The 14,437-nt window shown below is 48.4% G+C and overlaps 1 protein-coding gene across 1 annotated transcript; it reads right to left on the reverse strand.

Annotated features, from left to right (window-relative positions):
* Positions 1-63: 63 nt before the first annotated feature.
* Positions 64-12,913, reverse strand: ABHD16A (abhydrolase domain containing 16A, phospholipase). Its single transcript, XM_090282091.1, has 20 exons — positions 12,728-12,913; positions 11,668-11,724; positions 10,903-10,969; positions 10,570-10,656; positions 7,971-8,056; positions 6,387-6,460; positions 6,103-6,225; positions 4,414-4,528; positions 4,215-4,316; positions 3,212-3,275; positions 2,811-2,860; positions 2,323-2,446; positions 1,765-1,869; positions 1,521-1,584; positions 1,099-1,155; positions 902-964; positions 693-769; positions 510-608; positions 361-407; positions 64-215 (listed from the first exon to the last, which is right to left on the reverse strand). Exons 1-20 carry the CDS (start codon positions 12,857-12,859, stop codon positions 132-134), a joined length of 1,677 nt encoding a protein of 558 aa, XP_090138217.1. The 5' UTR covers positions 12,860-12,913; the 3' UTR covers positions 64-131.
* Between the last annotated feature and the right edge of the window lie 1,524 nt (positions 12,914-14,437).

The following is a 14,437-nucleotide window of genomic DNA, read 5'->3' on the forward strand; positions in this document are numbered from 1 at the left end:
CAGTGAAAAGGAGGTGGTCTCCACTTTTCACAAACTATAAACAGCAACATGAACACACAGAATCACAAATAAGGGTCCTTCCTTATGTCTCCTCCCATCCCATTCTTTCAGAATGAGTCCCAGTGTGGTCCCTAGAGGTGCCAGGGCATCTGGAAGTTCTGTACTGGGAGCGGGGTACAATGTGTGGCCTCGAAGTTGTGCAGATGTTTCTGAGCCTAAGGAAAGAAGGCAGGACAAGTGGGGTGCACAGCACACTCACTCTACCCTCCAAACCCCTACCCACTCAATATAAGTTGCCACTTCCAACTGTCCCCAAGCCCCACATGTGCCCCCTGGCCATTCAGGCACCCCCTAGCTCACCAGAAACAAAGCCAGCTCCCGCCTTTCATGTGTACTCATGTCTTCGCCTACAGAGGAGATGGTACTCTCAAACATGGCCCACACATCTGGGCATCTATCCCTTTCCTGGGCTCTTCCCAACCCTCTCTTCTGCGTCAGGACCTCCTTACCCACACTCCAGGGGAAGTCCGGCCCGTGTTCTGCCTGGTAGGAGCGGAGGACAGACAGACACCAGTCTTCCTCTACCTCCCATTGGCTGTAAAACGAGGCTGGTCAGGGAGAGAGATGAGGACCCGTCAACAACCTGGCCTTGCCAGGCTTCCCCACCCAAAGGCCTCACCAGATCCTCTCACCTTCTTCCAACTGTGAAGCGGCTTCCAGCCACTGCCTCACCACTCGAAGACCCTCTTCTGCCATCAAACGGGGATATCTGCAGAGGTAGTGCCGGGACGGGGGTCAGAACTGATCTCTTCACTCCTCATCCCTGAACCTTCTTCCCTTCCTCCCGCTGCCAGTATGTGTACACATGTACACCCCCACCTCCACACATCCTGGCTCTCACCGATGCTGTAGGAGCTTCAGCAGGAGGTCGTTGCCTCGGTTGGATATGATGTCCTCAGGAACCCTGGGGATGAGAAGAATACACTAGAGGTGAGAAGAGTCTGGATACCTGGGTTTCTAGTGGGCAGAGGTGGAGGGGGTGGGCAACTGTCTAGCTCTCTCTGGAACCCAGGAGGGTAGAGGTTCCCGGGTACTCACGTGGTGGTGATGATCTCATCCTTGGTTCTGCGGATCAGCAATACAGGGCCCTGGTACCTTCAGGGGACAGGACAGTGGGGAGGGAGAACTCAGAGGAAAGAAGGTGACAACTGGCCACCCCACTCCTGCACTGGCTACGTTCTTAGCCCCTGCTATATAGCATGGGCTAGGCCTTCACCCAGGGGTGCGAATCAGAGTATTTAAGAAGGGCATGCTGCAAGTCTGCCCTTACTGGAAGATCTCTGCTTGCCAGATCATAAGAAGGTTCAGGGTCCCAGGGGACCTAGGAGGGGTTAGGCCATCTAGGGTGCAAGGGATTTGAGGCAGAGGTCATTCTCCAACTTGCACTTTAGTACTAACTTCTGCATTTGCACACTCGGCAGAACTGTATGGGATGGAGGTAAGGTGGGGCAGCGCATTACCTGCACAGCTGCTCTGCATTATTTAGATTGAGGTGTTGCCTCACAGTCCTGGTAACCAGGCCCCCTAGAGTGAGACACAAGTGAAGAGAGAGCAGAGACAAAGCACTTGTCCAACCCAAAGATCCCCACTGTTCATGGAGAGAGAAAACTAAAGCCCCCAGAAAAGGAGTCCTCCTGCTTCTCAATAATGGGCAACCCACTCCCCACCCTTCCCTGCTAGGGCAGGCCTGGGGGCTGTACTCACTCCAGCTGTCTGGCATAACTTTCAAGGCCAAGGGCACCAGGTCATCAAAGGAGGCATCCAGGATTACAGCACTAATGTCTGGGTAGGACATTGCTGCCCATGTGGCTGGTACCAGGACAGGGAAGAAGGGTGAGGACTGAGGGACTCTGCCCACCACTCCAGCCTCATTCCACTGACACTTTAGGCTGACCCCATCCTCCCTACTGTCAATAGATTAGTCCCAGGGCTCTCTTTAGCCCTGATGTCACTTGGCCAGGGCACTGTCTGGAAAGGATGGGGAGAAAATATGGAAGTGCACTGAAGACAAGCCAGAGGAAACTTGTTTGCCTGATCTTCCCAGCCCAGGACCCGAGTCTACTTTTGATCATCTGGCCTACGTGTGAAAGGAAATGTAAAGTATATATGTAAAGGATACCTCTTCCCAGACCACTCAGAGATGACTCTCCTTCCTTAAGCCTCCACCCCATTCCTGGGCTGCCAGTGCACTTCCCACCCCCTACTCCTTGAGGGAATGGGGTGCTGAATGCGCCTACAATGGGGGAGGAGGGAGGCTGGTACCAGTGAAGCCTCCGATGGACCAGGCATAGAGGATGATGTCCTGGGGCTGGAAGCCCAGGCGGTGGACGGCAAACTGGACCACTACGTCCATGGCATTGGCCTCGCTCTGTGGGAACGGCACTCCCTAGAGGAGGAAGGGCAAAGGCAGGAGGGGTGAACACCACAGGCCAATTGGCCGGCCACCCACACCCTCCTAGAGTGGATACTTCCTGTACTATTCTGCAACAGAGAAGAGGTAAAAGGGTGGTGGGGGGCTCTCCCTGAAACCACCGTATTCCCTTCTATTAAACCCCCACTTATAAGGGGCTCCCTGAGACTTGCAGCCCCTGCCTTTGGCACCCAGGTCACAGGTGAGTGGGATCCCCACAGAAATATACACCGCCTTCCCTACCTCCACTGGCTGACGAGAGAGAGAGAGAGAGAGAGAGAGAGAGAGAGAGAGAGAGAGAGACCATGATTCAGGAACAGAATTCTAGAGAGGGTCTCACCGTGCTTCCAGCAAAGCCAGGATGGTTCCAGCCCAGGACTGAGTATCCAGCTGTAACACAGTGTGGGAGGGGCAGGGACCTCATGGCCTACACCTCCAGTCACCCAGGAGGAGTAGCAGGACATGGGAGCTCTAACTACGCCCCCACTAGAGGCAGCAGAAGTGAGATATGTGATTGCGGGGAGGAGGGCAGTAAGCTTAGGGAACACAGCCCGGGGGTGGGTGGGTGTAAGGTTAGCAAAGCAAATGGGGCATGAATTGTGCCCCACCCCCAGCTACAGGTGAGGGTTTTAAACTTCACCCACAGAAAGTGGTCAGGTGTGGGGAAGTCATATCAGTGTGGGAAGATGGGGACATTCCATTCCAAGGGGCAGAGACAAGAGCACTGAGCCACAGGCCTACCTTCCAGAGGTGTAGAGACACAGCCCACCTCATAAAAGCCTGCATTCCCCTCACAGCAGATCACCTGAGAAGGCCGGGAGGAAGGAGGGCTAAGAAAGAGGCAAATGGAACTGAAAATTCCTCTTGGGGCAAGAAAGGCAGCCTGTGGGAGCTTCACAGGGAAGAGGAAAGGGTGCATTCCTGTTCTCTCCACAGGGAGTAGAAACAACTCATTTCACAAGGTTCAGAAGTTGAGAAGCAAAGTAGATGCAAATACTCAGCAAACTGGGCCCTCAGAGGAAGAAAAATGTTTTGAGTTGAATTGCTCAACCATCCAGCACAGTGTCCATTTGCCCTTGGAAGACCACGAGGTGTATATCTCTCAGGAATGAGATTTTGGGTATTTTTTCCAGTTTTGGGGTCTATTTTTCTCTGTGACTGTTTATTTTATGTGGTATAGCAATCACTTGTCCTCTCCCTTTCTGGGCTCAGGTCTTATGACCAGATAAACTAATTCCATGGTGCCCCAAGACAAAGTCCACAGATGATGGGATGTGCATGGACTCTCCCAGCAGTGGGCAGAGTGGAACTAGAACCCAGCTCCCTGGCCAGGGCTACTTCATGGAGGACACAGGAGACTTTGGAGCCTGGGTTCAAATCCCGCTCTCCCACTAACTGTGATTTGGGAAAGTGATTTTGTGCCTCAGCTTCATCATCAGTAATGGGCTAATATAAACAACCTATCTTAGAGGGTCGTTGTCGGGGTTAAATACATGTATTGCAAACGGTAAGTGTTATCTAAGCGGTGACTATTATGATCGTTAATTTTTGGTCCTTGAATGCCAATTCCTACTTCATTTATTTCCCTATGGTAGGGTTTTCCTACACCAAGAGGTCTTTAGGGTGGAGCTGGGAGAGGGGATTATTCACAGCTATGCTTCCTGAGGGCTGCTGTACAACTGAGATCCCCAGGAACCCCACTGCCCTCCCCACAATCTACCCCTGGGCTCCCTGCTCCTCTCACCAGCTTCTGTCCCTGGGGCTCCGCTGTCCCCCGCCGGTCCACAAACATGGTGTCTATCTCATTGCCATCACAGGCCAGCAGCTTTGCCCGGCGCCCATTACACTGAGTGGAGGAAGATGCAAGGCCAAGTTAAGGACATGACACCACATCCTTCAAGGGAAGAAGGGCTTTCGGCGGGACAGGGGCAGGGGAGCCTCACCTCTTCGACCAGCCGGGCCTGGCCCTGCAAGAGCACAGGCATGAGGGCCTTCTGGAGTAAGTACACAGAGCCTGGATACAGCATCCGGCGCCCCAGGGTGTGGGCCACCAGGTAGCTGTGGGGAGCATGGAGTTAATAAACCCCCAGCCCCATGGAGGGGCACAGGGAATGTCCCAGCCCTAGCGCTCACAGGCTCTGTGACCACCTCATCTTTGACTTTCACAGCTTCATTTGCCTCTTTCAGGACTTAATGAAATATTACATGTACAAGGTTGGTGTTTTTCAGACTTTTCTTTACTGCAACCTTTTGTGAGATAATTTTATTTTATTTTTTAAAGATTTTATTTTTATTTTTAGAAAGAGGGGAATGGAGGAAGAGAGGGAGAGAAACATCTATGTGTGAGAGAAACATCAATCGACTGCCTCTTACAGGCCCCACAACCAGGGACCTGGCCTGCAGCCCACGCATGTGCACTGACTGGGAACTGAACCAGCGACCTTTAAGCTTGCAGGATGACGCCCAATCCACTGAGCCATACCAGTCAGGGCTGTAAGATACATTTTATATTGTGGCCTAGTGTATATAATTCTGAAAGTTGTATGAGATAATACACAATACTTTCTACATACAGTAAGTAAAAGCAAAGTTACTATCAGATAAGAACATGTTAATAAATAAGTAAAACTTAATAAAGTCCCCAAATAAATAATACTTGAAAAAAAATGACAACTATAATTGTAATTCACTAGTGGATCAAGATGGGTAGTTTGAAAGACACAAACTAGACGGCATGCTCCATCAGAGCAGGGACCTGGCTGTTTTGTTCACTTTGATATATCTGTTATCTGCCACACAGGAGGTACTCAAAGCCTGGCATAGAGTATGGGCTTAAACATTTACTGAATGAATATACTAATCTAGACAGATAAGATGTGCTAAGTGCCACTCCTCATAAAGACGGTTAACCACTTCCAGTTCATCCTGAAGTAGAAGTTGTCCCCAGAACAACAACCCTTTCCAGCATCCCCCTCAGAATTCCAACTTTGGCTTGCCCCTCTGACCAGTCAGCACACTGTCAGTAACCAACCATCAAGTCCAGCTCCCTCCCTGGCCTCGAACCTGCCTCCTAGTCCCCAGAAGCAGAAAGTTCCACTTGTTACCTCCAACATCATCAGTTCCTACAACTACCATTTCCTCGGGCTTTACCTCATGCTCTCAGGTCTCCAGACAAGGTCGATGCCCTTCAGAATACGTGACCCTATGTAACATCACCAACCCTGTGAGGCGGGTTATTCACAGGTGGACAAATTGTAGCTTGCTCAAACCGGGGTAACCCAGGAGCAGAGGGACCAGGACAGGGACATAGCAGCCATCAGACCCCGATCCAGCTAAGGCTCTGTGACCCCTCCCCACCACCAACCTCATTCTCCCCTCTCAGCCTCATCAAAAGAACTTTTGTGTCAGAACTATGTTACTACTCCAGCTCTTCCTTCACCATCAGGGAGAGTCTGGACCTCTCTGAGCCTCTTTTCTTCACACAAGAACATGGATAATCATGACTTTGCCACAAATAATACAAAGCACACAGCACCAGGCCCAAAAGATGACAGACATCTTACAATGGAGCACCCAGTCCCAGAGCCCTCACTCCATGCCCCTGCTGGCCTCTCTTCTCTGCTGCTTCTCACCTGGTGATCTGACAAGGCAGTTTCTTGACCCGATTGAGAAGGGTGTCTGCTGTCCCCCGGTGCAGGGGTTCTGGGCGGAGCAGGGACACGCCCCGGCGGGAAGGGCCTGCTCGGGACTCCTTCCTGAGGAATGGAATGATACAGGGGAGGATGGGGTCTGAGGTCCAAAGGACGGTAGGATCTAGAAAAAGGATGGGGGCTGGAAGGCAGGCACTGGGGCCCGGAGCAGGGATGGAGGTGGGGAACCGGAGAGCAGGGAATAGAGTGAAAGAGCTGAGGCTCACCAGCTGCTGGGCTCTTCCCAGTGGAAGTCAACTGGCCAGCTCCTGAAGTCAAAGTTGTAGTTGGCGAGCTGCCTCTGGGGTGGGCAAAGAGAGAAGCTGGGAATTAGAGAGGAATTGAGAAGTGGAGGGAGGTCCACCTACCCACCCTCAGCACCTTCATCATCCGAGGGACTGGCCCTCACACATCATGGGGAGACAAGCAGAGGTCAACACCCTACTGGTTTTCAGATGAAAAGCTCTGACATGGCCAAGAAAATCCAGCAAGAGGATGACCTGTCAGGTACCAGACTGGCCTGTCTGCCTTCTTCCAGAAGAGAAACCTAACCGTTTGCTTTACCAAAATCTAAGACTGGCCTACTCCCAGGAGGGGTGGGGGTAGCTGAAGGTGCTGGTGTTTCTGAGGGAAGAGGTGGGGGGCTATTGGCTGGTCATGCTCCCTTCCCCACCTGGGACCTTCACATAATGCTGTCTTGTGGGCTCAGAAATCCCCAGTGCATCAAACTGGCTGTCACAAGCTTGGGCGAGGGGAGGAGGGAAGTCATGCCTAGAGTAGCTCCTTTGCACCAGGGCTGCCTCCCTTGCCTCAATGCCTGCAGCGTAGGCTGGCACTGCGACCCAGATGAGCTTCTCCCTTTCTTTCTCCCTCCCTTCCCCCGTCTCTAAAAGTAAATAAATAAAATCTTTATAAAAAACCTTTGAGTCAGAGCAACAAAAAAATTGTACAAAAATATAAAGGGCAAAACAAAAGAAAATGAAGAAAAGCATATATATTTCAGACAGCTTATGCTCAGATCTGGACTTGAATTCAGACTCAGCCACTCCCTCACTCTGGAGTTCTGTCTGGGTCACTTATCCTCTCTTCCTGTTTCTTCAGTTGTATAAATGAGGATAAATAAGGCCACCTCATCAAGTTGTTATGAGGATTAGAAAAGACATATGTAAATTACTCAGACAGGGAGGTGGAGTATGAATACCGAGCTCCGCCAACAGCAGTGTGAAGTAACCAGTAATATCATGATGGTGGTCATAGCGTTTGATCCCAGAAAGCTCTTTGTAGCAGGAAAGAGCTTTATAGGGTCTCCAAACTCCTTCTCAAAGGTAATCACACTCCAGAACTGGCTGGACTGGCACAACTCCAAGGACACTGTGCCCTAGCTTTTCTCCTTCCTGGCGTTACACTGTGCTCTGGACACAAGAGTGGACATATCAGTCCATCTTGTCCCATCCCTGAACAAGACTAGCACGGTGTTCAATGCACACAGCAACAATAAACATTTATAGACTTGAGCTCTGTGACAGAGAGAAAACTCCTATCTAAGAAACACTGCAAAATGTTTCTACATCTAGACAATTCTTGTGGATGAAAGGTAGAGGGGTAAAGACTGTTCTAGCAGAATATTCCATTAGAAGTGGTAAGAAGGAAAAGTTTGTAGGCTGACAGCTCACTTGGAGAGAGTAGAAGGGATAGTATTGTGCCACAAATACCCAGGCACGGTGGGCAATGAACATACCTCTACCCCTGGCAGAAGAGGTGCTGGTACCCTGGGGAGGCACCTGTTTGGCGCCTTTCCTGGAACCTCTCACCTTGTTCTCTGCAGACTGGTTCCTATGTGTGGCCTCCAAGATGGTGATGAACTGACGGTACTGGGGGTTGGTCCAACGGCCGATGCCTAGTGGAAGGGGTAGGAAATTGTTAGGAAAGCTGGGAAGCAAGATGAGTAGGTTTCAGGAAGAAAACTGGAAATGGCCAAGGAGAAGGCTTCAGAAGGAGAAGTGAGAGGAAAAGAAACCAAGGGCCCAGGATCTGGGGAAATGGGAGGGTTGAGTTGACCTCCTTCCTCCACAGCCAGCACTGGCAACAGTGTTCTTCCTCACTTCATCTCTTCAGTTTGTTTCTTCAGACTATTGACCTCCCACCCTCCGGAACATTCATTTTCCCCAGTCTTAAGACAATGTCATGCATGCTCACTATCTGCCCTGCCAACACCAGGTTTCTCCTCTTTCCACCCTTCTCCAACGCTTGCCACTCTCTCTCCTATACAGTCTCACTCCCTGCCACCTGCCTCATGGCTTTTGTGTGGATCCAAGTCCCCTTCCTCTGTCCTCTAGTTCTTCAACTGTACCCTCGGCATTCTCCCTATCCCTTGAAATCCCTTCCTCGTCTGGGTCAATTCTTGTCTCCTTCCAATTTCTGGACTGCTCCTCCCCTGTCGCCCTGCTACCTCCCTCTCTGAACCAAGAGCCATTCTCAATGCTGAGCTCCCTTCACCCAGCCCCTCAGTGATCGAATCTGCTCTCCTTTCACTGCCGAGGAGCCTCAAATCCTGACATCTCTCCTTCCAATGACCCCACAGATGTCATGTCACTGTTCTGACACAGGAAAGGCAGTAGGAAATGACATAAGGTCCTGGCCCTCAGAGAGCTGCCACTTCAGATGGGGGTGGGGTGGGGCTGGAGAAAGATAAGAAACAGTCAACAAGAAAATTTCAGAGAGAGATAGGTGCTATAAATAAAATAAAACCAGAATGAATGAGGATGCTATGGACCATCAGAGGTAGAGCCCCAGCATTACTGAGAATGAAGCAAGCTGCAGAATGATTTATGTAGAGCCATGCCATTTGTATGAAAAAGTGCACAAAAAAAAAGCTAGTGTTTATTCTTACCATACTTCATAGATTCTAAGACTTTTCACATTTGAAAACTTTTAAGTCAGTATGTATTTTACAATATACAGCAGTTTAGAGCTGATGAAATGAAGTTAATTTCATAAAAGTATAAAAACATGCAGGACAAAACCATACCAAATGACAGTGGTTTCTTTGGGGAAAGAGGAACATGGGACTGGGGAAGAGTCCCATGAGAACACCAACACTAACTGTAATGCTTCAGCATTTTACTGAAAGGTATTTGAAGCAATATCATTAAACATAAGCGTTTTACTTATTTTTAAAATTTTGTTCTCTGAACTTCTCTGTGTTTAATTTTCCCAAATTAAAAAGAAATAAAATTAAAACTTAAGACAAAATGAGGGGTGGGAGTTACTTTTAGACAGATTAGTCAGGGAAGGCCTCTCTGAAGAGAGAAGCCCGGCCCTGTGGAGGCCAGGAGGCAGAAGACCGTAGGCAGAAGGTGCCCACTCTGGACTGAAGCCAACTGCAGCCATCCGGCTCCGGACCACCACTTATTTCTTCAAGCATCCCCCTCATCCAGTTTCTACCATGTGCACCCACCAGGGATATGATTTGGTTTGTCTCTTCATTTTTTACTTGTGAGATATGACAGATACACATAAAACATACATTCAGTCTAAAAAATACAAAGCAAACATTCATATGACCATCACCCAGGTTAAGAAAGAGAACAAAGCCACCTCTCACCAGAAGTCCTCCCCATCCTGTCCCCACCCCCTCCCAGGTAATCACTTTTCTGACTTTCAAGAAAACAATGTCCATGGTTTTCTTTAGTGTTTGCCACTTATATATATGTATCCCTTTTGAACTTTATATAAATAGAAACATATTGCATAAATTATTTGGCAGTCAACTTCTTTCATTCAACATTACATTTATTGGCTTCATCTGTATTGCTGAGTGTAGCTCAAGTCCGTTCATTTGTACTGCTTTAGCATGCTGTTGTAGGACAGTACCTTCAATGGATTTACCCACCCTACTGTTTGTGGCTGTGCAGCTATTTTCAGTTTAGCATTATTTCTTTTTTAAAGATTTTATTTATGTATTTTCAGAAAGAAGGGGAAGGAGGGAGATAGAGAGGGAGAGAAACATCAATGTGCGAGATATACACAGTTGTCTCTCGCCCACCCCCAACCAAGGACCTGGCCCACAATGCAGGCATGTGCCCTGACTGGGAATTGAACCAGCCACCTTTTGGTTCACAGGTCGGCACACAATCCACTGACCCACACCAGCCAGGGCACATTATTACAAACATAGATATGGATATAAGTGGAATTATTGTAGGGTATATGCACCTTTTCTAGATAATAGCAAACTTTTCTGCTAATTGCTTTTTTCATATTTACCACTCAAGTCCTCTTAGGAAAAGATCATACTTTAACCATTCTCAATTATTTTTCCTCAAAGCCCAACACTAAACTGCAGAAGCTACTTTTATAGATATTTACCCAGTGATGGATAGATACAAACCAGGCTCCCTCTCTACCTACCTCGGAGGCAGGCCACACCTGCCAGTAGTAGTAGCAATGTCCCAGCATAGTGAGAAAACGGTACCACTTTGGACAGACTCAAATAACCTGGGAGGGGAGAGAAACTATTTGAGAAGCTTTCCCCACTGTCCCCCAGATCCTCTTCCCAGTTCCACCCCAAACCTCCATCCCACACCCTCTCATTGGGACAGCCACACCCTCTAAGGGAGAAGGTGTCTGATGGAAGAGGGAAGCCAAGCCATCCTTGCAAATCTCCTTTCCTCTTTAGCAGGTCAGTTCATCTGCCAACAACCTGCCCCTTTCCTGTCCCACCACCTTTGAAACCACACTGACCTTTCCTGTATAAGTAGAAGAAGGCGAAGGGAGAGGAGTAATAAGAGATGGACCAGAAGACTGAAGCCTGCAGCAGAGAGACAGGGACAAAGCAATCAATACACACACACACCCCTGCCATTTCCAGGCCTAGGCTGTGAACAAAGTGGATAACCTGAGAGATAGCATGTGAAGTACCTATTCTGTGCATGACATCATGCACAAAGTAGGTGCTCAATATTTGTTGAAAGGCAATGTGTCAGAACCTAACAGGCTGGTAAAAGTAAGTACAAGTTCTATTTTCTTCTTCTTATCATCTCTGGACATAATTCATCACAGTTAATGGCCAGTTTCTCTTTCTATTCAAGTTAACCAAGCCTTTTTGATCAGCCCTTGCCTGGTCCCCATAAGAGATGCACAAATGTCACTGCCGGAACCCTGCCCTACCAGAAAGAATAGCTGTCCCTGCAGCCAAAGAGGTTAACTGCCAGGAGGACAGGTCACTGGGGACCGAAGGACTCAGCATCTGTGAATGGTCCCAAGAGTAAACAAATTTTCCTCATGGCTCAGGCTGCTCCAGAGAAAGCGAGGCACAAGCCAAAGGGAAGTACCAAGTATGCATGTGCTTGACTGTGTGTTTGTGTGTGTTGGAGACGTCTGCCGCAGAGCCTGGAGCATCCCCCACCCCCAGCGGCAATGCCTTCTCCCAGGCTGGGAAGGAGAAAGTTCAGGAAGGCAGCTGGGGCCAAAAAGATGCAGTAGTCACAGGTGCCAGGGCAGACATACCAGTGCCAGGATGCTGTCGGCATGTTTCTCCAGGGCCCGGGGCTGATAATACGTATCCTGCCAAAACAGATGCCTGCATTAAGGAATTTACCCACTGACAAGTCTTTCTCCTTCCCTTTGGGAATCCCTGATGTGTGTCCTCTGGTTCTAGCCTCCAAAACTGTCTCTCCTGGGACATCCCTGGGTCCCAAAGAAACCCCTCTTCTCCAGCAGCGCTCTGAACTTGATTTCCCAAGCCCAGATCATGAGAACAAACTTGGGGCTGAACTTAGAAGCAAAAGTGAAAGGAAGATTGGACGCCTTTGGTTCCTTTTTCAGGACGCAGTTTCAAATGGGTTGTAGGCCTGTGCCTACAGGGAGAGTGGGGTCAGGGAAGAAAGGAAAGACACCGTGACAACTTAAAGAGAGAAAGAAGAGCATCAGAAATTAAGAGTAGATTGATTAAAAAAAGGGAATGTGGCTGGGGGTGGGCAGTCTGTAGGAAACGAGAAACATAATTTGAGACTACAGATAGAGAACTTAGGGGCATAGTCTAGACCATCCCCAGTTTTCACGAGTGCCATGGCCCTGGGGTCTCCAGAGTAGGGTGTGGGGTGAGGTGGAGAGCAGCGGATGGGTGTTATGTTGAAGAAGTCATATGGAAATTCAAAACGTACTAGAGAGAAGATAAAACAGAACCGGGGAGGCAACAAGAAGCACTGATTAAGAAGAAATCAAGAGTTTGACGGCAAAACCATTCAGCTTCCGAATCGGCCCAGGGTCTCTTCCAGGACTTAAAACTCAATAGGGGCGGGCATGAACCACGACACACACGGTGGGGAGCCGCGAGAGGAAAAAGCAAGAAGTGGCAGTCGGAAGAAGCGGTGGCAAAAAGCGATAAACGAGGTGGCCAGCCCCCAGGCTGACTTTAACCCAGGAAGCACAAAGAACGCATTTTGTGCGCACAACTGACTCGACAGGCAGGCTGCCCCGATTTCCAATAATGGGCGCTTCTGCGGAGCAAAGGCCGCAAAGGGATTTCGACGTACCCTATTTCCGAGCAGGGGAGAACTCGACTCACCCAGGAGCTGGAAGGGGGGTTAGTGACTGAAGTTGGAGCCTCAGGGACGCCGGACCGGGCCCTTTCAGAGTCCCTTTCGCGGTAGATTTTGTAGAGCCGGGGGCCGAGGACGCAGCTCAGCAGCTTCGCCATAGCCCCGGCTCAGGACCCTGCTCTACCAGCAGCCTTTCCCCCTGCTAGCCCCGCCCTCTCCCGCCTCTAGAAGCTGCGTTCCTTTGACGTCAGCACGTACCGGCTCCGCCTCGAGCAGAATCCGGAAGTTTTCAGCTCTTGCGCAGAAAGATGTCTTGCAGTTGGACCTACGGGTGCCGCAATGGTCAGAAGTTACTCGGAGGAGTTTGGCATGCGGAGAGTTAGAAATTATGAGGCGTAGATCAGTCATTTTTTTTCTATCCCTTGATGCTGATAGATATTCGAGCGAAATTGGGCAGGGAGGGTAGTATTAGGAACACTTGACAAGAGCAATAAGAAAAGGTTTGGTGTCCAGGAATACATCTAATGAAAGAAATGAAAATTTTTTATGAAAAAAATTATATAAAGTTATTGAAAGAAATAAACCAGAGCTTGAATAAATGGAGACCTAGCTCATGGTCATGGATAGAAAGTATGGTTAAGATGTGTGAAATATAGCCCTGGCTGGTGTGGCTCAGTGAATTGAGTGCTAGCTGGTGAACTGAAAGGTCGCCCGTTGGAGTCCCAGTTACTGTACATGCCTGGGTTGCGGGCCAGGTCCCCAGTTGGGGGCGTGAGAGAGGCAACTACCATAATGTTGAGTAAAAAGAAAAGAAAGCCACAGATTACATGCAACATGACACCATTGTATAAAGTTCAGAAATATAAAATGTAATGAACAAGAGAAAGATAAAGAGCAAATTTGGAAAAGTGTTAACACGACATAGACAATCTTGGTTACTTAATCGAATACGGGTTTTATTTTTCCTTGTACCTTACAAATAATATATATATATATATCTATATATATATATATATTATGTATATACTCTAGCTTTTTATTGCAGTAGACACATACACTGAAAAGTGCACCAGTTGCTTCTATCCATGTCTCAGTGCTCAGATCAAGAACATATCTTTACCACATCTAGAAGACCCTCTGCAGATCAATACCAATTGCTACCCTCCCCTACTAAGAGTAACCACAGCCTTAATTTCTAGCCTCTTAGATTAGATTTGCTTGTTTTTGTACTTTATATAAATAGAATTACATAATATGTGCTTTTTGTTTCTGGCTTCTTTTACTCTCATTATGTTTGTGAGATTCAGCCTTGTTGCATGTCACTGTGGTTTGTGCATTCTCATTGCTGTCAAATGGTCCATTGTGTGAATATACCACAGTTTATTTAGCCATTATACAATTATACATTAGATATAATCTTTGGTATGCATGGACTATTTTATTTTAAAAAATTTTGAAAATAACCTTAAAAATAAACAACACATTAAAAACTATTACAGCCATATGAGGATATGACGATCTGCCTTGAGAGCCCTGCCTGGGGCAAAAGGATGAATCAGTAAATTTTCCAGGCCTTTGCTATTCTTGTTCTTGAGCAATAACTTAATATACTCATCAGAGGCTCAGTAAAAATGTGCAGTGTGCCAGGCAGCCCCAAGGAAAGCCTTTCTAAATCATTCCTGAAGTACTGGCTGTGTGTGCAGTCTCGTGCTGGGTTCCATAGAAACCAACATGAA

This window comes from Furipterus horrens, unplaced genomic scaffold, assembly GCF_987537825.1.
Source record: "Furipterus horrens unplaced genomic scaffold, mFurHor1.1.pri manual_scaffold_6, whole genome shotgun sequence".
In the NCBI taxonomy this organism is placed as follows: Eukaryota; Metazoa; Chordata; class Mammalia; order Chiroptera; family Furipteridae; genus Furipterus; species Furipterus horrens.